Source organism: Anolis sagrei, chromosome X, assembly GCF_037176765.1.
Source record: "Anolis sagrei isolate rAnoSag1 chromosome X, rAnoSag1.mat, whole genome shotgun sequence".
Classification (NCBI taxonomy): domain Eukaryota; kingdom Metazoa; phylum Chordata; class Lepidosauria; order Squamata; family Dactyloidae; genus Anolis; species Anolis sagrei.
The window spans coordinates 89526511-89553205 of record NC_090034.1 but is presented as its reverse complement, the minus strand read 5'-3'; the positions used below and the strand labels follow the sequence as shown (position 1 = coordinate 89553205).

Below are 26695 nucleotides of genomic sequence, written 5' to 3'. Positions count from 1 at the left end.
AAACACCAAAACATCATATTTTACAACAAATCAACAGAAAAAGCAGTTAAATACACAGTAATGTGGATCCAGGTTGAAGGCAGACTGCGCTGGATAATATAGAACGTTGGATGAGCGAAGGTTGGATAAGCGAGACTCTACTGTAGCTTGGTCATGACCATGGGAATGAAGTTTGCATTTGTGGTTATTTTATGGTGGGGTGCAGCATGAATTTTGGGGCCCCTTGTGGCACAGTGGGTTAAAACACTGCACTGCTGAACTTGCTGACCAAAAGGTCGGCAGTTCAAATCCGGGGAGTGGGGTGAGCACACACTGTTAGCCCCAGCTCCTGCTAACCTAGTAGTTCGAAAACATATTCATGTGAGTAGATCAATAGGTACTGCTTCAGCAGGAAGGTAACTGTGCTACATGCAGTCATGCTGGCCACATGACCTTGGAGGTGTCTATGGGCAATGCCGGTTCTTCGGCCTAGAAATTGAGATGAGCACCACCCCCCAGAATCGGACATGACTAGAGTTAATGTCAGGGGAAACCATTACCTTTACTTTATTACAGCATGAATTTATTTTTTAAGAGGACAAATATATTTTTGTAGTGAAAATTAAAATGAATGTGTTGTAAACATGCCAATCTCTAACCACTTGCCCCTTGCATTGTAAATATGCCAGTCCTTAACCACTTGCCTCTCCAAAATAAGGAGGAGGAGAGGATGATATGGGGAGTAGCAGCAGCCCAGGGGCTAACTCCATTCCATCTGTAGCTGTTTGGGAGGCCATTTCTCCCTGTCTGCTCTGAGGCCAAGGTTTTTAGCCCTAAGATTCAGATTTTGATGCCCAACTGCTGCCCACAAACCCTCTAAGGTTGGGTAGTCTGCCGAGCTATGAAAGCATACATTTGCCCTTGTGCATTTGCAATAGTAAATTGATAGAAAATTAATCTTGTGCGAATGTAAACATGAACACTAATCTCAAAGGAAAATTCTCTTGTGGGTTGTTCAGAACATGAAACATTTGGTTTAGGATTCAAGTTAAATTAATGTAGACACATTACTGTTCTTAAGTTGCAGCACAGTGTGTGCTATTCATACACCTTCAAGATGCCCATTGTCTTATGGTGACCTCATACATTTCATAGGATTTTCTAGACAAAGAGTACTAAGAGGTGGTTCTTGTTAGTTTCTTCCTCTGAAATATAGCCTGCACTACTTGGAATTCATTGATGGCATCCTACTCAAGAGCCATAACCATAGTTGACACTGTTTAACTGCCCCGGTAGTGCAGCGGGTTAATTAAAGGGCTGAGCTGCTCAACTTGCTGACTGAAAGGTTGGCGGTTCAAACCTGGGGAGCGCGGTGAGCTCCTGCTGTTAGCCCCAGCTTCTGATAATTTAGCAGTTCGTAAACATGCAAAGGTGAGTAGATCAATAGGTGCCGCTTTGGTGGGAAGATAACGATGCTCCATGCAGTCATGCCGGCCACATGACCTTGGAGGTGTCTATGGACAACGCCTGCTCTTCGGCCTAGAAATGGAGATGAACACCACCCCCTCTAGAGTTGGACACAACTAGACTTAGTATTCAGGGGAAACCTTTACTTTCAACTTCCAAGACCAGACAGGATCTGATGCTCTTGGAATATTTTGGCCAATTGCAACTCTGAGCTCAATGACACTTCTCCGTAGGCATATATTAGCTCAAGGGGCTTTGCTTTTGCAACTCCCATAGAAGTATATTGATACTGCTATGAAAGATGTTAATTGGAATGAGATTTTTTAAAATTATAATGTCCTTCCCCCCCCCCCCCTTTTGTGGTTGAAGGAGATTATAGGTCAGCTTTCCCCAGCCTATTGTCATTTAGATGTTTCTTGGTGACATGTTTCCTCAATGGTTGCCCAATCTGGTTGAGGCTGATGGAAACATCGAGAAAGCACCATCTCAGAGTGGGATAGTTTAAGCATTTGTGCCAAGACTTAGCAGCCAAGTGAACATTATGACTGTCCTTGTGACACTAACAAGGCCACCACTGACATTTCTGTTGTTGTTTTTTACAGACAGCGAAGGGTAGTGGGCTGCTGCAAGTCTACATATTCGTGAGAGTTATCTGCTCTTTGTGTTCAGTGTGGAATAATGTATAAGCCTCAGTGAGTTTCTGAAATTATTTTGACAAACAGAGGTGTCCACTAGACCAAGCAGATAAGCTGTTGTATAATGGTAATCATCCTGAATAGCTGAATGGTTCTATGTAAACAAAAAGCCTGTGTCATCATAAGCCAAGTGTAGAGAATGTGTGGCATTCCCCTGTTGTTGGACTGCAAATCCCCAAAAAATTGCCAATGGCTGTATCGGTGTTAGGAGTCCAACACTTTTAAAAGTTACCCATCAACAGAGAGCTGCTGAACTTGCTAACTGGAAGGTTGCAGGTTCGAATCCGGGGAGCGGCGTGAACTCCCACTGTTAGCCCCAGCTTTTGCCAACCTAGCAGTTCGAAAACATGTGAATGTGAGTAGATCAAAAGCTACCTCTCCAGTGAGAAGGTAACAACACTCCAGGAAGTCATGCTGGCCACATGACCTTGGAGGTGTCTAAGGACAACGTTGGCTCTTTGGTTTAGAAATGGAGATGAGCACCAACCCCCAGAGTTGAACACAACTGGACTTAATGTCAGGGAAAAACCTTTACCTTTACCTCACTGGAAGGGATAATTCATTAGTTTCATAGCTGATTTCTGGAACCAGTCAGTGATAACCATCTATTATGTGTCTATGCCATGTTCCTCTACTTGAACTTTTTCCTATTTGCTCACAAGTTTAAAGCGATGTGCAGATTAATAATGAAGGGATGAATGTTTGTTCTATTGAAATATTTATATCCCACATTTTACCTCTGGGAAACTTACAATAAAATTTCTTTAAAAAATGGAAATTAAGAGTCTTCAAAAACATTAAAATAAACTAAGCTTTGAGCCCCTGCTGGCACAATGAGTCAAACCCTTGTGCCAGCAGGACTGCTGACTGACAGGTCAGCGGTTCAAATCTGGGGAGAGCGGGTTGAGCTCCCTCTGTCAGCTCCAGCTCCCTATCTGGGGACACCAGGGAAGCCTCCCACAAGGATGGTAAAACATCAAACATCCGGGAGTCCCTGGGCAACATCTTTGCAGACAGCCAAATCTCTCACACCAGAAGCAACTTGCAGTTTCTCAAGTCGCTCCTAACATAAAAGAAAACCCAAGCTTTTGATACTCTTGTCAAACCAGTATCTGGACCAGTCAGACCTCCAAGGGGAAGACATTCAGCAATCACAGAGTAATATTACTATTTTGAAGTTTAAACTATTTGCTTTTTGAAACCATTTATATAATTAATGTTTAAAGACAGGCCAGATTTAAATATGGATTACAAAACTAAGCCAGTTTCAATATGACTTAAGTGTCATCGCTACCAACGGCGTGAGCTACCACTGTCAGTCCCAGCTTCTGCCAACTAGCAGTTCAAAAACATGCAAATGTGAGTAGATCAATAGGTACCATTCTGGTGGGAAGGTAACGGTGCTCCATGCAGTCATGCTGGCCACATGACCTTGGAGGTGTCTATGGACAACGCCGGCTCTTCGTCTTAGAAATGGAGATGAGCACCACACCCCAGAGTCGGACATGACTGGACTTAATGTCAGGGGAAAACCTTTACCTTAACCTTTACAACCAGATAATTCTGGAAACTAATTCTTTTTGAAGGGATAGCAAGCTATTGTGAACATCCTCAGAAAGCTTTAGCACCCCAGAACTCTAGAGAAACCATTTGTTGTACAGTGGTAGTTGTAGAGCAGCCAGTATTGGACCCTCTGACCTGGAAAACACAGACCTTTTTTTGAGTTGGACTTCAACTTCCACCATACCCAATGAGGGATTATGGTAGGTGCTGTCTAATCAATTTGGCAACAAAATCCTAACTTAGATGTACATCAAGGGTTGTTTACTGTGATTAATCCCAGATGTGAAGAAGACGTTCTCTTCATACTTAGGACTTCATCAGACAATCTTCAAGTTTCGGAAACGGATACCCACAGGAGTTTTGCAGAAGCCATCACATGACATAACGGCACTTCTGGTGGAATTCTGTGGTGCTGTTTCCTAAGTGCATAGAAACAGAGCCCAAAGACAATCTAGAGGAAACAGGAGAAGATGGGGGAAGGCACAGAAAGGATGTAGGATGGCTGGCCATCTCAGAAGATGGGGAAAGATGCTTACCCTTGCTGTCTCTCTACTTGCCTGACTTCCTTAAATTCTTTGTTCTAGTAAAGGGCTGGGGATCCTTTAAAGTTACTTGTCCAAATGTATCTCCCTCTATGTTCAGCCTCGTACTTTAAGATCCACTGGGGAGGCCCTGCTCTTGGTCCCATCGGCCTTGCAAACGCATCTGGTGGGGACGAGGGCAGGACCTTCTCGGTGGTGACTCCCCGCCTGTGGAATTTGCTCCCCAGTGAGATTAGATCAGCATCCTCCCTCCTTTTCTTTAGGAAAAAACTAAAATTGTGGTTTTGGAACCAGGCTTTTGGCTAGCAGGCACAACGGCACTTTGGACATTGAACTGGACCACATGATTGTTATGATAATGGAAACGGCTATATGACTGTATAAGTAATGTTATTGTTTTTAATCTTCTGTGTATTTATGGTTTTTATCTTTTTATACTGTGATATTGCGGCATCAAATAGCTGCCATTGTTAGCTGCTCTGAGTCCCCCCTCGGGGGTTGAGAAGGGTGGGGTAGAAATGTTGTAAGTAAATAAACAAATAAATAAATAAATAAAGTTTCATTATGTTGTTAGGCTCATGCCATTTGTGAAGAATGCTGAGAATTGCAGTCTGGTAACATCTGGAGGTCAGCATGCTTCTCACCTAGGACCAGATTTTGGCATTCTGAAAATGGTTTTGTGGCAAAACACTGCTGGCTAACTCAGAATAAATCCCTCCTCAAGGCCAATGCACCAGGGAAACCTGATGTACGTATCTACAGGGGAGGCTCAACCCATTATGCAAAGTAAGCATTTGCAGTATAGTTGATTTTGCCCAGGGGCGCTCTTGAGGCGCTCTTGGGGGAAAATAGACCTTGACATATGCGAGTTGTAGTTCCTGGGATGTATAGTTCACCTAAAATCAAAGAGCATTCTGAACTCCACCAATGATGGAATTGAACCAAATATGGCACACAAAACTGCCACGATGAACAGAAAATATATATCAGTGATTGGTTGTGGGGGGGGGGGGGGGCAAAATACTGTTTGCTTACCGTTGAAAATTACCTAGGGCTGCCTCTGCGTATCTAGGCCACTTTCTCTGAAGCGTTACTGCCTTAAATCTTTTTACAGATTCAAGAGGTGCATTCGTACGTGCACGCAACCATTAACCACTACCCTGCATCGACCTGGGCGTCTGCCCAGTCAGTGTGTCTCAGCCACAGAAATGCTTCAAGGACTTCTCAGGGACTGGCCTGAAGCCCATCCTCACTGCCGTGGCTCCCCAGCCGATACCCACACCCCATATTCAAAATAGGGTCAGTTCTTGAACTGGAGTTGGAAGCCCATACATCACTGCAGAGAGTCAGCTTTTTTTCGGAGACGCTGAGCATACTGAGAGACTGTGGCAATGTAATACAGCCTTGTGTTTATGGAGGCAGGAGGGGGAAGAGGAGTAGCATTGGGCTTCTGTGGCCAGCTTCGTGGGAAGCGGGGAAGATAATATTTCTCGGTTTAATGCGCAGCTCTGGGAAACGACACTCCTTTTTTATCATTCTCTCAATCTCTGCGGCTGTCCCGGTCTCCGGCACTTGCTATCCGTCTGCAGGGTGTTTCCCTGGCTCACTTCCAAATATTTCCGGGAAACCTACAGATTCAGTGATGGGAGACCTTGGTCCATACCGGTCCACCTCACCAAGCTCCACACCCGCTATGCTGATTCCTAGAGAGGCCACTACTCAGATAATAAAGAAAATGAAACGGAAAGAATAGTAGAGGGGCATTTGAGGGCACAGAGTGGATTTGAGGATACGCATGCGGCGTGTGTGTGTGTGTACTGTTGTTCAGTATGACAAGGGAAGTTGTTGGTGTGAAATGGAGGGAAATTTACAGCAGTGGGTACCCAAAGGAGCCTGCACCCAAGGTTCGGAAACGTTCCTTTTGGATGGTTGGCTCGGAGCCAGCATTGTGCGTCCCTGAGCATCCTGTCTCCTCAACTGCCTTTTCTGAGCCCTGGCAGCAGATTAAAACACTGCTGCGCTTTCCACAATGCAGTGTCCTGTCTCCATGGCAACCCCACCATCTCCTGCATTGGAGTTTGCATTATTCCTCCGCAGTCCCTGCGCCGCCGCAGCTACCGCCCTCAATCTTGCATCAGGCACTTGGGAGGCCTCTCCCTACTTAGATGCTGCAGATAGATGTGTTGCGGAAGGAAGGAAGGATTCACCGTTTGGTGGGTGGGGGCAGCTCATAATGTATTCCGACAAAGCAGAAATAGAATTGAGATATGGGTCCCAAATACTAGAACTAGCTGAGGTCTTAGTAGGAGGATGGCCAATTCATTAGACGAACCAGAGAGGGAAGCAGAAACAGAAAGAAAGTCAAGCAGGCTGTAGCTTATGCATAAGTGCAAACTTCAGGTGCAGTGGGTTTTTTAAACTCCCTCTTTTGCCCAAATAATATTCCAAAGAGAAGCAGCACTTTACATACACTCTGGAAATTGCAGCTACAACTATTCTTCCTTTTGTATTGTTATTGAAGAACTTTCAAGGGGAAATATGGAGGCCTCCCATTTTGTTCCAATGGGAGGGGGTTGGACACGATGGCCCACGAGGTCTCTTTCAATTCTATGATTCTATGAAAGGATGGGGAAACTTGGATGGGATGGAAACCAAGAGGGCACTGTTTCTAGAGCAGTGGTTTCCAAACTGTTTTTGACTAGAGCCCACTTGACCAAGGCCCACTTGACCAGGGCTCAATTTGACAAGGGCCCACTTTGACCAGGGCTCACTTTGACCAGGGCCCACTTTGACCAGTGCCCACTTTGACCAGGGCCCACTTTGGCCAGGGCTCACTTTGACCAGGGCCCACTTTGACCAGGGCCCACTTTGACCAGGGCTCACTTTGACCAGGGACCACTTTGACCAGGGCTCACTTTGACCAGGGCTCACTTTGACCAGGGACCACTTTGACCAGGGACCACTTTGACCAGGGACCACTTTGACCAGGGACCACTATGACCAGGGCTCACTTTGACAAGGGCCCACTTTAACCAGGGCTCACTTTGACAAGGGCCCACTTTGACCAGGGCCCACTTTGACCAGGGCCCACTTTGACCAGGGCCCACTTTGACCAGGGACCACTTTGACCAGGGACCACTATGACAAGGGCACACTTTGACCAGGGCCCACTTTGACCAGGGCTCACTTTGACCAGGGCCCACTTTGACCAGGGCCCACTTTGACCAGGGCTCACTTTGACCAGGGACCACTTTGACCAGGGCTCACTTTGACCAAGGCTCACTTTGACCAGGGCCCACTTTGACAAGGGCCCACTTTAACCAGGGCTCACTTTGACAAGGGCCCACTTTGACCAGTGCCCACTTTGACCAGGGCCCACTTTGACCAGGGCTCACTTTGACCAGGGCCCACTTTGACCAGGGCCCACTTTGACCAGGGCTCACTTTGACCAGGGACAACTTTGACCAGGGCTCACTTTGACCAGGGCTCACTTTGACCAGGGCCCACTTTGACCAGGGACCACTTTGACCAGGGACCACTTTGACCAGGGACCACTTTGACCAGGGCCCACTTTGACCAGGGCCCACTTTGACCAGGGCTCACTTTGACCAGGGCCCACTTTGACCAGGGCCCACTTTGACCAGGGCCCACTTTGACCAGGGGCCACTTTGACCAGGGACCACTTTGACCAGGGACCACTTTGACTAGGGCTCACTTTGACCAGGGCCCACTTTGACCAGAGCCCACTTTGACCAGGGCTGACCAGGGGCCACTTTGACCAGGGGCCACTTTGACCAGGGACCACTTTGACCAGGGCTCACTTTGACCAGGGCTCACTTGACCGGGGACCACTTTGATCACGGACAACTCTCCAATGTTAGTACCAAAAGGGACAGAGCTGTTTATCTCTGCAGAAAGGAGCAGAAATAAAATAAAATAAAATAAATAAGAGCAAAGAGGTTTGCAGACCCAATTTTCTTCCTTGTGGCCCACTGCTGGGCTGTAGCCCACAGGTTGAGAACCACTGTTCTAAAAATGTGGATAATCCTATGTGAATAGTCTGCAGGCAAGTTGTGGCATACATTGGGCTTTACGAAATGGGGACAAGAATGCAAACAGAAAAAGGAAGTTCCGTAGTAAAACTCATTTACATTGGCAGATAAAGGTGTCAAAATGAAGGATGTTGTGTATAATAGTTGTAGTTTCTGATTATAGATATGGAGTGAAACAGAATCTCCTCATGTACAGGGCAGATGGTGGAGCTGACCCTATAGTCTTTTACAACACGCCTGCACTTTATTGCTTTAGTAATTTGATAGCACTTTAACTAACAACATGGTTCCATACAGAATTCTGGGTTTGTATTTTGGTGAGATGCTTAGAATTCACTATTAGAGAGTTCTAGTGTTGTAGTTCTGAGAAACAGATAGAAGTGTTCTTGCAGAAAATTCAAAGTATTTCACCAAATAACACCTCTAAGGAACCATTTCAGTTTGGGTTTTTTTTTTGTTTGTTTTTTTTGTCGTGTCAGGAGCGACTTGAGAAACTGCAAGTCACTTCTGGTGTGAGAGAATAGGCCGTCTGCAAGGACGTTGCCCAGGGGACGCCCGGATGTTTTGATGTTTTGTCATCCTTGTGGGAAGCTTCTCTCATGTCCCTGCATGAGGAGCTGGAGCTGATAGAGGGAGCTCATCCACACTCTCCCTAGATTCGAACCTGTGACTTGTCAACCATTTCAGTTAAAGTGCTATCAAAGTGTTATGGCTGTGTACTGCAAATTGGGTTTAGGCATAGTGCGATGTAAGCACCCGGGGGGGGGGGGGGAGGATAAGAGAGCTATACCCAGCTATAGCACTTACACATACAACTGGTGCAATAATATTAAAACTTCATTTATAACCTGCCCTCTCACCCCCAGGGACTCAGGGTGGTTTACAGAAATAAACAGAAATGACAAACGTTCAATGTCAATAAACAAATAAGTAACAATCAAAGCAAAACATGAAATCCCATAACTCAATATAACTTCTCAACAAACTGAAGTCAAGGATTAGACTAAACAGGGAATCAAACCAATTAAAACATTATACATTAAAAGCACAATATAATATATTGGACCAGCAGGCTAAGGATCAGGTGGGAATATGTATGAATGATGCTAATCTTCCTCCTCTCCATAGGCTAAGTTACACAGATGGGTCTTTAAAAGCTTTTTAAAGGAGAGGAGACGGGGCAATTTTTAGTTCTTTAGAGAGGAAGTTCCAGAGGTGGGGAGCGGCCATGGAAAAGGCCCCTTCTCTTGTTCCCACCAGCCGTGCTTGAGATGAAGGTGGGACTGAGGTGGGGGGGGGGGGGGGAGGGCTCCTCCGCGGATTGCAGTGCTCATACTGGTTTGTACGCAGAGATGCGGTTTTTCAAATATTTGTGGCCTAATAGTCTATCAGTGTAGTAAATATAAATTTGCAACCCGAAAGACAGTTGCATCTGTCAAGTAGGAAAATTAGGTACCACCTTAAAGTGTGGGGAGGCTAAATTAACTGATTTATGAGGCCATGAAGAAGACTCCAGCAAAGCATTCCAGAGGGGAAGCATGTGGGGAATGCGGAAGTGCTTCATCAGCATGGCAGATGGACGATGAAAGCGACAGCTCCCCTGGCGGCCAAAAAAGTTAAATAGCCTCTGTGTATGTCTGTATATGTTTGTATGTCAAAAATTGGCATTGAATGTTTGCCATATATGTGTACACTGTAATCCACCCTGTGTCTCCTGCGGGGTGAGAAGGGTGGAATATAAAAGCTGTAAATAAATAAATAAATAAATAAACAAACAAACAAACAATCAAACAAATCAAATGGAGGATGAAAAACATGCTTATAATAGCCATGGTCTTAACCAGAAACATCACAGATGCCACATAGGACTTCATCCCATTAGCAGAGGGGATCATCTTACCCTGTTGCCTCCAATATTTTCCTGTCTTCTGGAAGGATCAGCCATCCCATGTCCTTTCTGTCCTCCCATTCAGAAGATGGTTGCACTCATCTTTCCCACATTTTCTGCCACTTTCTCCCAGCTTTAGGGCTCTGTTTCCATGCACTTCAGAAATGGGGTCACATGGAGTTTCACCAGAAGTGCTTTTGCGTCATGTGATGGGCTCCCATGGAGCTCCATTTTCAAAGTACATGGAAATAGAGTACTAGTAATTTGCTTTGTATATAATTCTACTTGCTTACTGTATTGTATATGTATGTTTTGGCATGCACCTTTCCCTTTACTCTATGTTGCTTGAGGTTGTGGGAGGGGCTGCAGACTACATGATCAGACTCCATTTTAGACAGAGATGCTAGATATAGGAAATAGGTTGTGATAAATATCCCTAGGCATGACTTGCGATTTAGCTTCATTTTTCTCTCCCCATGATAATATGATTGCTGAAAGAGACAGGCCCCACTGGACCTCCAACCTTTGGTGAAGTGTACCTTATCTCTTCACACATAGACTCTCATGATATATTCACACTGTTGTGAGACATTTGATGTACACCTTTAGAAATATGGGTGTTTTCTTGTAATATTGATTTCTCTCTACTTGTTGGTGACATTTTTTCAGGAGATATACAAGACTACGATCAAATTCTTGAAATTCCTCAGTTGTCATAGATATATGAGTGAAAGATATGGTGTAGTGTTGTTCAAGTCCAGTATTTAAAGCAATTTTCACTTCCCTGTTTTCGCACAATGAAGGAGTTGACTCAAATCACAAACAATGAACCATGTCCACATGCCAGTTATTTCAAATTATACAGAGGAAAAACCATTAATTATCTAGTTTCATTTCTATCCTGGATTGCCATTAAAAGGTGACAGATGTGGCTCTCAACATAATTAACAACAAATTAAACAATAAATCACTAAAACCATCACAGGAAATCTGTTATCAATAAACAAAATACAACTTTGAAGTACAAAATCATCTCATGATCAGAAATGAGACCTTTGGCACACACCTCCTTATTCATATATAAGTTGTGCCACTTACCTTCTCATTCATATATGTATGTATGTATGTATGTATATTCATAGTTGTAGTGCTGAGAAATAAATCTGGTATAGTATAGGGGACATGGCAGCCTTGCCACATGTCAGGGGTGAAGAGTCCACAAATTGATACTTACCCAGCAGGGGAGACACCATGATCACGAAGGTGGTTTTCCCAGGGTGAGGCTCATGCATTGCACTCCGGGTGTGCTGATCCCTACAATTTCCCTAAATGCGGGAAACTCGACTGCATAATTTCTGGTAGTAGGCAGTTCACCATAGAATTTCCACACCTATCCATCTCCTGCACTTTAACACGGTCCCTTTCTAGCACTTCTAACACTTTAATAGCCTAAGGACATTTGCCTTCTAGCCCAGCCCTCTGATTGTCGCACTTCCCCTGACACTTCTTAGGATTAATTGCACTTCGTAATTATGAACTGAACCCAGCACTTTATTTGCTCAGCCATGATAGCTTTCAATTGTTGTTATAATGTTGTTTGATTTTATGTTTATTGATGTTTGATATTGCTTGTTTTTTGATGCTTATTTTAACCTATTTTGTTGGGCATGTCCCTTTGTAAGCCGCCCTGGGCTCGTTCGGGGAGATGGAGGCGGGGTATAAAATAATAATAATAATAATAATAATAATAATAATAATAATAATCAATGTATGTACCCAAACATGCCCATCTGTTGCAGTTCCGCATCACCATGTCCACACATAAAGGTACCTCTGTCCAGAGTTTACATTCAGTTCAAATGGTACGGTAATAGTTATCACAATTCTCTGAGTACCAGTTCTTATGGAGCCAAAACAACACCATTTATATATCAGCAGGCATGAAGGAATCCCATGGTTTGTATAATATATTTGGGAATAAAATCAACACTGTGATTCAACTTAAACTACCCTGGCTGCATCCTATGAATTCCTGGGATTTGCAATTGCAATTCTCAGTCAGAGAGCAATATTTCCTTGCAAACTACAAGACCCAGGATTTCAAAAAAATGTAATATTGACAGTTAACTAATGCCTCAATTGTCTAGTCTGGATAGGCCTTTGGAGAGGGAAAGCTATACAATGGCTGGAATGTTGAACAGCAGAACCCCACATGGCGACATTTTGTTGCAGCCGCTGCTTGTATATTATATGATCAACCTGGCAAACTGTTACTACGGGATTCACTAAAACATGCCAATCTCTTTACTATGGCAGCACTCGCATCTTGATTTGAAAACATTGCCAGATTAACATTAACAGGATTGCGCTTTCTGGTTGACTGAGGATTATCCTGGAGGTTTTAGAGCGCATAAGATTTTTTTATTGTCTCTCTTAGGCACAATAAATGTAGGATCTCCCAACTCCCATGAAGTGTAACTAAGTCTCACCTGCAAGCGTGAGAAGAGCAGGATGGAAATAGAATAAAGAAGTCTAGTCAGCTGGTGATTAAACAATGCAATGACACCATAGCAGTGCTATAGAATTTTGATTCAGTTTTATTGTAAATTCTGTTGGTAGAGCCCTTAAATAACACAAAACTCAACCAGCCAACATAATACTTGGTTGCTCATTATCCTCCAACTCTGTTTTCTCCTCAGATACCAACAGTCATATGGACCCCTTCACCTATGGTGAGTGATATTACAGGAATATATTACTATTGAGAGTCTTTTGTTCCACATTAGAGAGAGGGTCTTTCTAGCCACACCAGGATAAGATATTGGGCAACAGGGCTGGAAACAGAGATGTCAGCGGTTTAGCAACACTAGAGGGAACTAAGACATATGGCATTGCTTATATGTGCCATCCAAAGTACCTTAGCTTGGGTGCTGGCTATCCTGGTCATGGAGACTTGGCGCCTATAAAGGAAGAAGTATGCAATGTCTGACAGATCCACTTGAAGTAAATCAGGTTAGGTCAACTAGATCAGTTCCATCACATTCAGGTCATAGAAAGTCAGGCTCAGTCAAGTATATCAGATTAGCACCAGTCTAGTCACAGTTAGTGACCTGGTCAAGATACTGCAGAGCGTACAGAGTGGGAAGAATTAACTCACAGATGGCTTATTCTTGACCCAACAGGACCAGGGATAGCTCCCAGCCAAGCTGGAAAAAATATGAAGCTTCAGCAAAGTCAACTGAAGTCTCTCAGAGGCTGGTGGAACTTGACATCTCCTGGACATTGACTATGATTCTGAAAAAGTCCACAACTGTTTCTAAATTCCATGACCATAGATAGATGGGGGAAAAGTCATCCTAGGAGAAGAGGGTGCCCATATCCAAAACAGGACTATTTATGAGCTTTCTGAATTGGACCTCCTCACTGGATTGAGGCTGATCGAGGGTCCTGATAGGCAAGAGTGTGAAATGTAAACATCATATTTTGACCTGCATTTTCCTTTTAGACTATGACACATTGCGCACAGTGGGGATGGTCCTGGCCATCATCATGTTTGTGCTGGGAATCTTGATAGCACTGAGTGAGTTCCTTTTTCTTCATGCTTGTTCTTTTAATGCCTTTGCTACCAGCATTTAAATCCCATTGCTGCTGCTTCCTTGGATCCAGGGAATGAGTGTTTCTAGCCTTTAATACTGCTCAGTAGAAAATGTACAGGTGACATTTTGAAAAATTCCAGAAGCCAGGATAGTTGCCAATGAAGTATTTCCAAAGGTCAAAATCTAGGAACTCTCTGTAGTTGTTGCAATCCCAATGTTTGATACAAACTGTATACCTGAGATGTTTTGGTCAGAATTCAAATCCACATTTATCTACACTGCTTGACTAGTCCAGTAGAATCATAGAATCTTAGAGTTGGAAGAGATCTCATGGGCCATCCAGACCAATGGATAACAAAAGTTGCAATTAACACAAAAGAGATTTGTGTTAATTGCAACTTTTGTTTCCCATCCAGTCCAACCCCCTACCAAGAAGCAGGAAAATTGCATTCAAAGCACCCTCGACAGTTGGCCATCCAGCCTCTGTTTAAAAGCCTCCAAAGAAGGAGCCTCCACCACACTCCGGGGCAGAGAGTTCCACTGCTGAACAGCTCTCACAGTCAGAAAGTTCTTCCTAATATTCAGATGGAATCTCCTTTCTTGCAGTTTGAAACCATTGTTCCACGCCCTAGTCTCCAGGGCAGCAGAGTAGTGTCTACTTTGACTGACAACAGCTCTCATTCCCTATAATATGATTCCTTTAACTTGAGGTACCAGGGAACAAATCTTGATTTAGTGACAAGTACAGCAAAGACCCCGCCTCTGGCCAATTTTCTTGTCACTATTTTCTCTTGCTTAACTTGCCTCAGAGTGTTATGTCTGGATACAATGAAATTGAGGAAGAGAATAATATGCACACCACCACAGTTTCTTTAGAGAAAGGGCAACATTTATATCTAGTGGATAAATACAAAAAGATTCATTTGGTTGCTAAGCCAAACTAGAATGTTATAAATACATTGTAAAAAGCTTTGAAAAAGGTCTTTTATTTCGTTCTCAGTGAGGCAGAATATACCACAGAGCAATACAAAGAAAGAAAGTAAACACACAGACTCTAGCTACATAGAGTACACAAACTGTTAAGGGATTCTCCCAAAATAGCAGAGCATCCAAAAACACAAACAGGATACTTAACTGAGCAATCAGTTCACAGGAAGCAGAAGGTGAGGTGTTTTAACTGCAAAAGAATTATTGAGCTTAGGAGGCAAAGATGCAGAGTTCATTCTTTAAAGTTTCAAAAATATTTATTTTAATATATATATAAGAACTACATTTCTTGATAGAAAAGAATTGGGTCTAAGCTTCTCTCTAACTCCTTTGCTTGTAAGGTTCAAAGGAAAAATGTCCAACTAGTACATTTTATATGATATTTTTATTCAAAATAATTGAGTTATTTACAGTATAGTAAAAATAGTTAGTGAGAAACGGAGGGAGGGAAGGAAGTGCTATATAAATTGCACTAACAAAAAATACAATATCACCAAAAAAAACCCCACTACATTTCTTCAGACACACTGGGTAGAGCAGTGGTACCCAACCTGTGGTCCGTGGACCACCAGTGGTCCACAAGAACAAAAATATGGTCCACGGCTTCACCACTCCTACACTGTTGCCTTGAAACCAAGAGTGACTGGTCTTGTGAAACCCTCTTATACTTCTGAGTCAATGGGAATGTCAAGAGAGGAAAGGCTGACTACCCACAAAAGGTTACTACTACCACATCGGCTCTAGATTATTAACTATGGTTTTCTGTAATTTGTAACTCTTATTGTACTAATGTGAAGAGTAGTCCCTGATCAAAGTGGTCCCTGGTCAAAAAAAGGTTGGGAACAACTGGAGTAGAGTTGAGAGAAGACTGCATGCAAAGATGGAAAAAGCAGAAAAAGAACATAAGATTTCAGTTAGAAAATGGAAGGAGTAAGATAGATAGAGACAGGAGCCGGAGGGGAGGGGGGATTCCTTCAACCTAGCCTAAAACTAACTAATTGCTCCTTATTGAGGACTGCAGACTTGAGCAGTGTGACATTGACTTCCAACACAAACAAGGGGAATTACATTTTACTCAGCATTCACACATATATACACATTCATTCATCATAATGTATACATTACCGTCTCCTCTTCCTTCTCCTGGAAAAGAGACCCAAAGTAGGCCAGATTGCATTCCAGGAAATCTGCCATTCTGCAAATACACCATCACTCTCTGTCCCTCAGAGAACAGTGGTTGGTGGGAGTCTTCCTGTCTGCCACAATTTTGGAATAGTAAAGTGTCTCTTTTGTAGCGTATTTCTTGCTGACATTGTTCCAAATTGTTGTAAACGAATGACAGGTGTTTTCCCCAACTAAAACATTCTGATTCCATCAGTTCCTGGACAGGTATTGGCTTTTCTTCCTTAAGTGATAATTAGTTTTCCTTCTTAACGTAAGGAACTTCTATGTTGACTGGACTTAGCTTAAAAGAGTCATTGTCTCTGGTAATGTAAATATGTTGTTTTCCACCAAGAGTTAATCGCTTGTCTTTGGTCATCAATGCTAGCAGTTCTGCAGTTTTTAATTCCAGTTCATAAATTATCCTTTTGTAGTTTTTAGGCTTCAATCTTAGGATGGCATCTCCAGGCCTCAACCATAGACCTTTCATACCATTTCATTCAAACCACATATCATATATTCATCACAAGAATAGGACTATACAATCAATAGGATTTATATTGATATTGACGGTATAGTTCTTGATTCAGTTTAGGACTAGCAACTGGATTTAGTTTTTTTATTTAAAAATAGATTATATAACAAAAATGTGCCACATAGAAAAATTCAGTCCTTTGGCGCAGTCTGTTTATTATGTGGTTTTAGCTTCCTTGTATACTCCCTAGTACATCAAAGGATGCATATTTGCAAATCTGATAGAGTGTATGGAATTTTCAATATATGTAGAATTAGCAGCTGAGGATGTATAGAATTAATGAAGCAACTCCCATTGATCCCCATGGATCTCTCTTTTGAGCTGGGTTGCACTGCAAGGATCGTTTACATAGTGTATGCAGAGGAGCATATGTTCACAGAACCATTCTCTCTCAATAACCCTCTTCGGTCTGATCCCTACAGAAATGCATACATACACACAGAGATTGTAGATTTTGCACATCAAACGTATCCCTGTGTCTTTTCTTCCACTGATATTTGCTTCCTTTATTTCTTTATGCAGGTAAAAAATTCAAGTGCAAAAAATCTGACCCCAGGTAGGTGGTCCACTCTCATGCATCCCTTCTGCCTTCCTTTCTCACCTGAACTCTTATCTGCCCCTCCCCACTCTGAGATGTGGTACCTTTCCCTCTCTATTCACTTGCACCCTTTATGTGTCTTCCCCTCTGCAGCCTGTCGGATCCCAGGGCAGCAGGCAAGACTTCCAGTAAGTGATGCGGCATTGGAAGGGCAAGTAGTACCTTATTGCCATGTGCTAGATAGAGTTACACTCCCTCTGAAGACGCAGGTTCACAGCTTGGGTGTGATCCTGGATTCATCGGAGAGCCTGGAACCCCAGGTCTTGGCGATGACCAGGGGAGCATTTGCACAGTTAAAACTCATGCACCAGCTGAGCCCATACCTTGGGAAGTCTGACTTGGCCATGGTAGTCTACGCTCTGGTTACAACCCGTATAGATTACTGCAATGCGTTCTACGTGGGGTTGCCTTTGAAGACTGTTCGGAAGCTTCAAATAGTCCAGGTTGCTAACAGGAGCAGTGCTCAGGGAGCACACAACTTCTCTGTTGCACCAGCTCCACTAGCCGCCGGTTTGCTTCCGGGCACAAATCAAAGTGCTGGCTTTAGCCTATAAAGCCCTAAATGGTTTGGGCCCAGCTTACCTATCCGAACGTATTTCTCCTTATGAACCATCTAGGATGTTAAGATCTTCTGGGGAGGCCCTGCTCTCAGTCCCGCCTTCCTCACAGATGCGTTTGGCGGGGGATGAGAGACAGTGCCTTCTCAGTGGTGGCCCTTCAACTGTGGAGCACCCTGCCTAGGGATATAAGATCGCCCCCCTCCCTTCTGACTTTTTGAAGAAAGGTTAAAACCTGGCTTTTTGAGCAGGCCTTTGCTGATCCAGCATAATTATACGAAATCATGGAACAACCTGGCCATGCAATTGAATAATGATTTTGACAAGGAGACGCTAACAACATTTTTATGGCTTTGCACGGTTCTTTATATTTTATATTCTATGCTAAATGTTTTAATAGTATTTTATTATTGTTTGACTTATTTATAATTGTTGAGTCATCAAATTTTTGCCAACTGTGAACTGCCCTGAGTTGCCTTCAGGCCGAGAAGGGTGGTATACAAATATGGTAAATAAACAAACAAATAAATAAATTCATGGATTTTTGCCCTGTGTAATCCTATCTGGGAGCTCAGTGAAGAACTCCTGTTTCATCCTGTTTTAGTGTCAGAGCCAGTCCTACCATTAGGCCAATACCAACCAACTCATGGCCCTCCAAATGCTGCTGGACCATATCATCCCTAGCTGGGAGAGCTAATATTTGAGGACTGGTGGGAATGAGTGAATGAAACTTTATTTATAGCCTACCCTATCTCCCCAAAGTGACTCAGGGTGGCTTGCAACAAAATACACAGTGGCAAACATTAAATGCCAATAATAATACGGTATATAAACAAATAAAAAACAACTCAAATTATAAAACAACTTAAGTAAACCAGATGTAACACAATACACATAATTATAAACATATCAAATCCTTAAAATCTCATTAAAATATTTAAAATTAGGCTAAAATTGTTGGAGGGGGAATGGTAAACAGCAGATTAACAGGGCGGATATTGGCATCTAGGCAAGAGTGCATATAGATGTACTTATTCCTCCTCCTCTCCATAAGCTATATTGCATATAGGTGTTTTAAATAGCTTTTTAAAAGAGAGGAGGAAGGAGGCCATTTTTAATTCTTGAGGGAGAGAGTTCCAGAGGTGAGGAGCTGTCACAGAGAAGGCCCTTTCTCTCATTTCCCTAGCCTCACTTGAGACAGGGGTGGGACCAAGATTAGGGCTTCCTCAGCCGACTATAGAGTTTATGTTGGTTTGTATATGGCAGTGGCTCTCAACCTGTGGGTCCCCAGGTGTTTTGGCCTACAACTCCCAAAAATCCGTCAGTTTACCAGCTGTTAGGATTTCTGGGAGTTGAAGGCCAAAACATCTGGGGACCCACAGGTTGAGAACCATTGGTATACGGAGATGTGGTCTTTCAAAAAGCCTGGGTCCAAAGTGTTTAGGGCTTTATAGGTAATGACCAGCACTTTGTATTTAGCCTGGAAGCAAATCAGCAGCCTGCAGAGCTGCCATAACATAGGAGTTGTCTGCTGCCTGTATGGTGGTACTCCAGTTAGTAATCTGTCCGCCAATCTCTGTCTTCAAAGGCAGTGCAGAATGGGCCGCCCATTGTCATATTATTGAAATACCAGATGTGGGTGGGGGATATCAGCAGCCTTTCGGCTTTTCCTTCTGAAAATCCTGGCTGTTCCCCTCTATGTGAGGACAGAAGTGACACATAACTTATTCTGGACCACCATAAACTAGCCTTCTGCTTAGGTGCAGTGAAGAATGCTATTTGACAATTTGACAAACTACACTATTTGACAAACCGCATCTCCCTCTACAGACCAACTCGGACACTGCAGTCATTGGAGGAGGTCGTCTTTTCAGTTCCATCCCCGTCCCAAGCACGGCTGGTGGGAATGAGAGAAAGGGCCTTCTCCGTGGCTGCCCCCCACCTCTGGAACTCCCTTCTTAAGGAGTTAAAGATGGCCCCTTCCTTCCTTGCTTTCAATAAACAGCTGAAGATGTACCTTTGCTCACTGCCTTATGAGGAGGAGCAGTAGTTGGTAGTACTACTATTATACCTCTGATTAATAATTGCCATCCGTATCCGTAGGAGCCCCAGGTGGCGCATTGGGCTAAACCCCTGTGCCGACAAGTCACAGGTTCGAATCCGGGGAGAGGCGGATGAGCTCCCTCTATCAGCTCCAGCTCCTCATGCGGGGACATGAGGAAGCCTCCCACAAGGATGATAGAAACATCAAATCATCCAGGCATCCCCTGGGCAACGTCCTTGCAGACAGCCAATTCTCTCACACCAGAAGCGACTTGAAGCTTTCTCAAGTTGCTCCTGACACACACACAATCCGTATCCGTGCCCTGCTCACCCCACCAGCTCAATAGATCTCTTGAGCAATGATTTGCCCCAAAGAAATGGGAAATTATTGTTTCCATTTGATGTTTGATGTTTTGTCTTATGTCTGTTGGGTTGTATAAATTGGGTTAGTATAACCCAATTTATGTTGGGTTGTATAAATTATGTTAGTATGGATATATTGTTGTATTCGGAGATTGAATGTTTGCCTTTTATGTTTGGAATCTGCCCTGAGTCCCTTTGGGGATATAGAGTAGAATAGAAATAATGTTGTTGTTGTTGTTGTTGTTGTTATTATTATTGTTATTATTATTATTATTATTATTATTATTATTATTATTATTATTATTATTATTAGAAACACCACAAGATGAGTCCACAGCAGACACTCTGCTGGCTGTTGTATATATTTCATCTCCAATGTTGAGTAAGATACAACTACAGCCTAATAGTTTTTGCCCGTGAATTGGGTGGAGGGGGGAATACTGTCTCTTCTTTTTGTCAGAGGCAATCTTGGGTTGGCCCTGTTGACTTTCTGACCAAAAAGTGTCCTAAAGATTCATTTTAACCATTGCATTTCATCCCATAGCCCAGGAAAGACTTCAGTTCTTTCTGTTGGGCAGGGCTTGTGTCCCGCACGTGTGTATGTTCATATCTGTCTGTCTGTCCTACACCATCTCATTGCGAGGAAATGTATGAGTGGGTGGCTGAAGTTCCCACACCTGAGGTACATTCCCACCCACCTTGTGTTACCATGGCACTTGCTGACGTTGCAAGAGATTCTGAGGACTCTATGGTGGTGCCATGGCAACTGAGAACACTTTTCCTGTATCAGCTAGGAAGCCCGCAGGGAGATGTTGTTTGCCAGGGCTCCTAGATATTGGGAACCATCTCTCTCCGTCTTAATCACTATGGCATTCTTTCTGTTTCTCACATTGTTCACTGCTTTCTTTCTCTTCACTGTTCTCTTCCAGCTCCAGCTGGCAGCGCATAGACGCCGTCTCCAAGATGTGCTACTCCCGACTGGCTGGGGGATGAACTGCGCCCAGGAACATTTGTCCTGAGACCTTGGCACCTTGGCACTGACAGCCCGGGAGGGGGAGGGGGCTCTCCGTTCTATCCTCAACAAGGGAGGGGCAATTTTTTAACCAGTTAGCTCTTGCGCTTCCATTGCATGATGGGAGCAAGCACCTGGGCAGGGCTGGGGCGCTGCTCTGGTGATCTAGTAGCGTGGCGGTCTTTTCTGCCAGTCAGTTTCCCAGCTGGCTCCCACTCTGCTGGGGGGCTGGTTCCTATGACCCACCTCCCGCAAAGGCCCCTACGATTGCAATAATGCTGCCTGCTGCTGCCGTCGCTACCCTCTCTAGAGAACATCCACAGGAAAAGAAAACGCCCCTTGCTGTAGGGCGCAATAGCCTTCCATTGCGCTTGCTGCTTTGCTTTCTCTGCCTCATGCTTTGCTGCAAAGTCCAATGACCATCACAATCACAAGGAGAAAGAGCTCCATTGGCCCTTGGCTTTTAAAAACCAGAAATACCAATGATATACAGGGTGGATGAGCAAGGGGTTCAGCCATCCCCGGATCCAAGACTAGGGCTGGCCTGGGAATGAGAATTAACAGGGGTGGGGTTACTTCTGTGGCATACTTTCTGCTTCCCTGTGGAGGGCAGGGGGGCTCTCCACAGCTTCTTCTCGCTTGTACCATTCACTTCTCTGTGTCTCATAAACGCATGGAGCCAAATTTGATCAATCAATAAATATGGGTTTTTTTCTAACTGATCTCTCTTGTGTTGGTTATTTTTCTTTCTTTCTACTTCATTGCACTAGAGAACGAATCCACTTTCAATCTGATTTCTGCCTCTTGCAGAATTCTGGGATTTGTAGTTTAGTGTAAGTCATCTTGTTATGGTCTTACACAGTTCCATCTTATCTCCTGCATATGCCATCAGTTGTGGACACCTCCCCCCAGCACCAACCACCGCTCTGGGCCAAAGTGAAGAGAGAGGGGGTCAGGGGATAGTTCCATCTTGTCTCCTGCAAATGTCATCAGTTGGGAACCCCTCCCCCAGCACCAACTGCTGTTCTGGGCCAGAGTGAAGAGAGAGGGGGCCAGGGGACAGTTCCATCTTGTCTCCTGCATATGTCATCAGTTGGGGACCCCTCCCCACAGCACCAACTGCCGTTCTGGGCCAGAGTGAAGAGAGAGGGAGCCAGAGGACAGTTCCATCTTGTCTCCTGCATATGTCATCAGTTGGGGACCCCTCCCCCCAGCACCAACCACCGCTCTGGGCCAGAGTAAAGAGAGAGGGGGCCAGGGGACAGTTCCATCTTGTCTCCTGCATATGTCATCAGTTGGGGACCCCTCCCCCCAGCACCAACCACCGCTCTGGGCCAGAGTAAAGAGAGAGGGGGCCAGGGGACAGTTCCATCTTGTCTCCTGCATATGTCATCAGTTGGGGACCCCTCCCCCCAGCACCAACCACCGCTCTGGGCCAGAGTAAAGAGAGAGGGGGCCAGGGGACAGTTCCATCTTGTCTCCTGCATATGTTATTAGTTGGGAACCCCTCCCCCCAGCACCAACCGCTGCTCTGGGCCAGAGTGAAGAGAGAGGGGGCCAGGGGATAGTTCCATCTTGTCTCCTGCATATGTCATCAGTTGGGGACCCCTCCCCACAGCACCAACTGCCACTCTGGGCCAGAGTGAAGAGAGAGGGGGGCAGGGGACAGTTCCATCTTGTCTCCTGCATATGTCATCAGTTGGGGACCCCTCCCCACAGCACCAACTGCCACTCTGGGCCAGAGTGAAGAGAGAGGGGGGCAGGGGACAGTTCCATCTTGTCTCCTGCATATGTTATCAGTTGGGAACCCCTCCCCACAGCACTAACCGCCGCTTTGGGCCAGAGTGAAGAGAGAGGGGGGCAGGGGACAGTTCCATCTTGTCTCCTGCATATGTCATCAGTTGGGGACCCCTCCCCCCAGCACCAACCACCACTCTGGGCTAGAGTGAAGAGAGGAGGGCCAGGGGACAGTTCCATCTTGTCTTCTGCATATGTCATCAGTTGGGGACCCCTCCCCCCCAGCACTAATTGTTGCTCTGGGCCAGAGTGAAGAGGGGGGGCAGGGGGCAGTTCCATCTTGTCTCCTGTGGTATTCTAATAATATAACATAATGGAATATAATATAATATATTGTATATACATATAATATTTATAATATTATAATGTAATGCAATATAATACTAATAATAATATGATATAATGATATATTTATATTACATGTAATATTACTAATAATACTACAATATAATGGTATAGTACAATATAGTAATATTTAATACTGATGTTGTACTATGCTAATAATATAATATATTGTATGTATATATACCTTGTAAGCTGCTCTGAGTCCCCTTTGGGGTGAGAAGGGCAGCATAGAAATGCTGTAAATAAATAAATAAATAAAATAGTGAGGCTGTTAAAGGCAGAACCTGGATTTAAAGTGGACTCATTCTCTAGTGTGGTGAGGCCCTTTATCTGTTACTACGGGTTCCACTCCAAGGCTTCGGACACATTTGCAGTGGTCAGGGGGTAGATTAGAAAACTAAAATAAATAAATAAATAAATATACCAGCAGTCCAAAACCTCTCTTCATACTCTTCCACATATTTTCCCTCTCGCTCCAGAATTAGAGGCCGTGGTTCTCAACCTGTGTGTCCCCAGGTATTTTGGCCTACAACTCCCAGAAATCCCGGCCAGGTTATCAGCTGTTAGGATTTCTGGGAGATGAAGGCCAAAACATCTGAGAACCCACAGATTGAGAACCACTGGTCTAAGAAGTCCTTATCATGTAGATCTTGGCAGGGGAGATCCTATGACATTTGGTGAGGAATCCGGATCATAACAACATGACTTACACTGAATCCAAATGTTGCTTCATCTCAATATTGTCTCCACTGACTGGCCTTACTTAGAAAACCAGGGATTGAACCTGTGACCTTTCAAATGTGCATAATAGGCTCTGTCCGCATCACACCTACTTGCACTTGAGGGTCCGTTTTGTGGTATTCAGCTGACAGAAAAGGCTGGAATCGTCCCGTGGAATCTTTCAAGCTTAAGGTTTCTTCATTGAGCAAAGATGGGCAATATCATAAACAAGTGGATTGAAAAGATGCAGCAGAATGACAGGTGGATGATGTCATGACCAAGTGTCAACTTTGCTTAAAAATGGGTTAGTCTTTGGACGAAATATTGGTGAAAACCATGGATAAAGAAAGCTTTGCCCTCTTTACAACAACAAAAGACTAAACTGTAGTCCACACTCTGGTTACATCCCGTATAGACTACTGCAACATGCTCTACGTGGGGCTGCCTTTGAATTCTGTTCAGAAGCTCCAAATGGTTCAATGGGGGGTAGCCAGGTTACTAACAGGAGCGGCACTCAGGGAGCACAGAACTCCTCTGTTGTGCGAACTCCACTGGCTGCCAGTTTGCAACTGGGCACAATTCAAAGTGCTGGCTTTAGCCTTTAAAGCCCTAAATGGTTCTGGCCCAGCTTACCTGTCCGAATATATCTTTCCCTATGAACCAGCGAGGAACTTAAGATCATCTGGGGAGGCCCTGCTCTCGGTCCCACCTCCTTCGCAGATGAGATTGGCGGGAACGAGAGACAGGGGCTTTCAGCGGTGGCCCCTCGGCTATGGAACGCCCTGCCTAGAGATGTCAGATCGGCACCCTCCCTCCTAACATATCAAGGGACAGGGCCTTCTTGGTGGTGGCCCCTCTACTCTGGAACTCTCTCCCACAGGAGATCAGAACCGCCCCTTCTATCCTGAAATTCAGGAAGCAGGTGAAGACGTGGCTATGGAGACAGGCATTCGATGAGTGAGCCAACACCCGGAGATTGGATGGAGGATGATGAACATTAAATTTAGTGGGACGACTGACCATTGTATTTATTGAATGTAATTGCTGTTTTAATGTTTTTAATGTTTTATTGCAATAGGAAGTAGGATGTTTACTGATTGTATGTATTTTACGGTTGGAAACCGGTCTGAGTCCCTCAAGAGAGGTGAGAAGGTCGGTATATAAAACTTTTAAATAAATAAATAAATAAAGTTAAAACCTGGCTTTTTGAGCATGCATTTGCAAATGCAGTGTAACAGACTAATTTAGATCTACGGAACAATTGGATGATGTGACGGAAAAATGATTTTAGTAATGAGACACCGAAGACTTGTGTTTTATGGTTTTTGTTTCCTTCTACTGCTTTTAGATAGTCTATATTATATGTTAATGTTTTAAATTATATTTTATGAGTTGGTGACATTGATTGCCAATTGTAAACTGCCTCAAGTCACCTTTGGGCTGAGAGAGGCGGTATATAAATATGGTAAATAAATGAATAGATAAATAAATACATAAAAAGAAGTCATTTCAACCTGGAGGCCAGTCCTTTTGTCCCTACTGATCTCCAGTCTGGCAGAGTTCAGAAGTTTGAGGTCAAACTGGAACTCTGTTAAGACACAGCCTAAGCCACAGTAGTTTATAGAATCATAGAATCAAAGAGTTGGAAGAGACCTCATGGGCCATCCAGTCCAACCCCCTGCCAAGAAGCAGGAATATTGCATTCAAATCACCTGTGACAGATGGCCATCCAGCCGCTGTTTAAAAGCTTCCAAAGAAGGAGCCTCCACCACACTCCACGGCAGAGAGTTCCACTGCTGAACGGCTCTCACAGTCAGGAAGTTCTTCCTCATGTTCAGATGGAATCTCCTCTCTTGTAGTTTGAAGCCATTGTTCCGTGTCCTAGTCTCCAAGGAAGCAGAAAACAAGCTTGCTCCCTCCTCCCTGTGGCTTCCTCTCACATATTTATACATGGCTATCATATCTCCTCTCAGCCTTCTCTTCTTCAGGCTAAACATGCCCAGCTCCTTAAGCCGCTCCTCATAGGGCTTGTTCTCCTGACCCTTGATCATTTTAGTCGCCCTCCTCTGGACGCATTCCAGCTTTCCAATAAGCAAGTTAGAAGATCCAGGGGCTGCACTAGATGAAAGGCTGGCAAACTTTCAAATTATGTTTATTATTGGCTACTTGGGGATATTAATGAAGATATTACTGTGATATAGACTTTGGAATTTCAAGGTGGCCAGTCCTCTGTTATTTTGTATGGTATGAATTCCCCCCAAACTACAAAATCACATTATTCTTCTCCTTGGTGACTATTTCATTCTTAATGTTCTGGCAAAGGATCTGCAGCAAGGACATCAGGACAAAGCTATAGGACACTGAGCATATCTGCATTGCATCAGTAGTTCAGGATAGCTTTGGCATGGGTTTCTAAACTCCCAGTACCTTAATTAATAGTAGTGGAAATACTGAACATATTGTGTAGGAAGAGAATGGAACTGAAAAACTTGAGAAACTTGAGAAAACAAATAGAATTACAACAGCAAAACAACAGAGAGTAAAGAATCAGGCACATCAAATCACATCTCAACAAAAGATTCCCCCCAGGCACTTCCAAGCCATTTAATGCTAATCAAAGTGGTCAGTTGAAACATTCATACCTAGCTCCAGCAGACAAAAGTCCTTTGTCCCACCCTGGTCATTCCATATATAAACCCATTTTCCTAGTTCCAACAGACCTCACTACCTCTGAGGATGCTTGCCATAGATGCAGGCAAAACGTCAGGAGAAAATGCCTCTAGACCATGGCCATA

The 26695-nt window shown here is 44.1% G+C and overlaps 1 protein-coding gene and 1 non-coding gene across 2 annotated transcripts in view; both read left to right on the top strand.

Annotated features, from left to right (window-relative positions):
* Nucleotides 1-21760, top strand: part of LOC137094817 (FXYD domain-containing ion transport regulator 7-like) — a 37072-nt gene extending 15312 nt beyond the window's left edge. Inside the window, exons 2-6 of the mRNA XM_067460679.1 lie at nucleotides 12886-12918; nucleotides 13692-13766; nucleotides 16988-17021; nucleotides 17157-17191; nucleotides 20956-21760. Of these exons, the coding sequence (XP_067316780.1) occupies nucleotides 12886-12918; nucleotides 13692-13766; nucleotides 16988-17021; nucleotides 17157-17191; nucleotides 20956-20975 (197 nt within the window). The 3' untranslated portion in view covers nucleotides 20976-21760. The remainder of the gene's footprint in view (nucleotides 1-12885; nucleotides 12919-13691; nucleotides 13767-16987; nucleotides 17022-17156; nucleotides 17192-20955) is intronic.
* LOC132782188 (U1 spliceosomal RNA) lies at nucleotides 11413-11574 on the top strand. The gene has a single exon (XR_009632034.2). It is a non-coding gene; the product is annotated as a U1 spliceosomal RNA (small nuclear RNA).
* Nucleotides 21761-26695: the final 4935 nt, after the last annotated feature.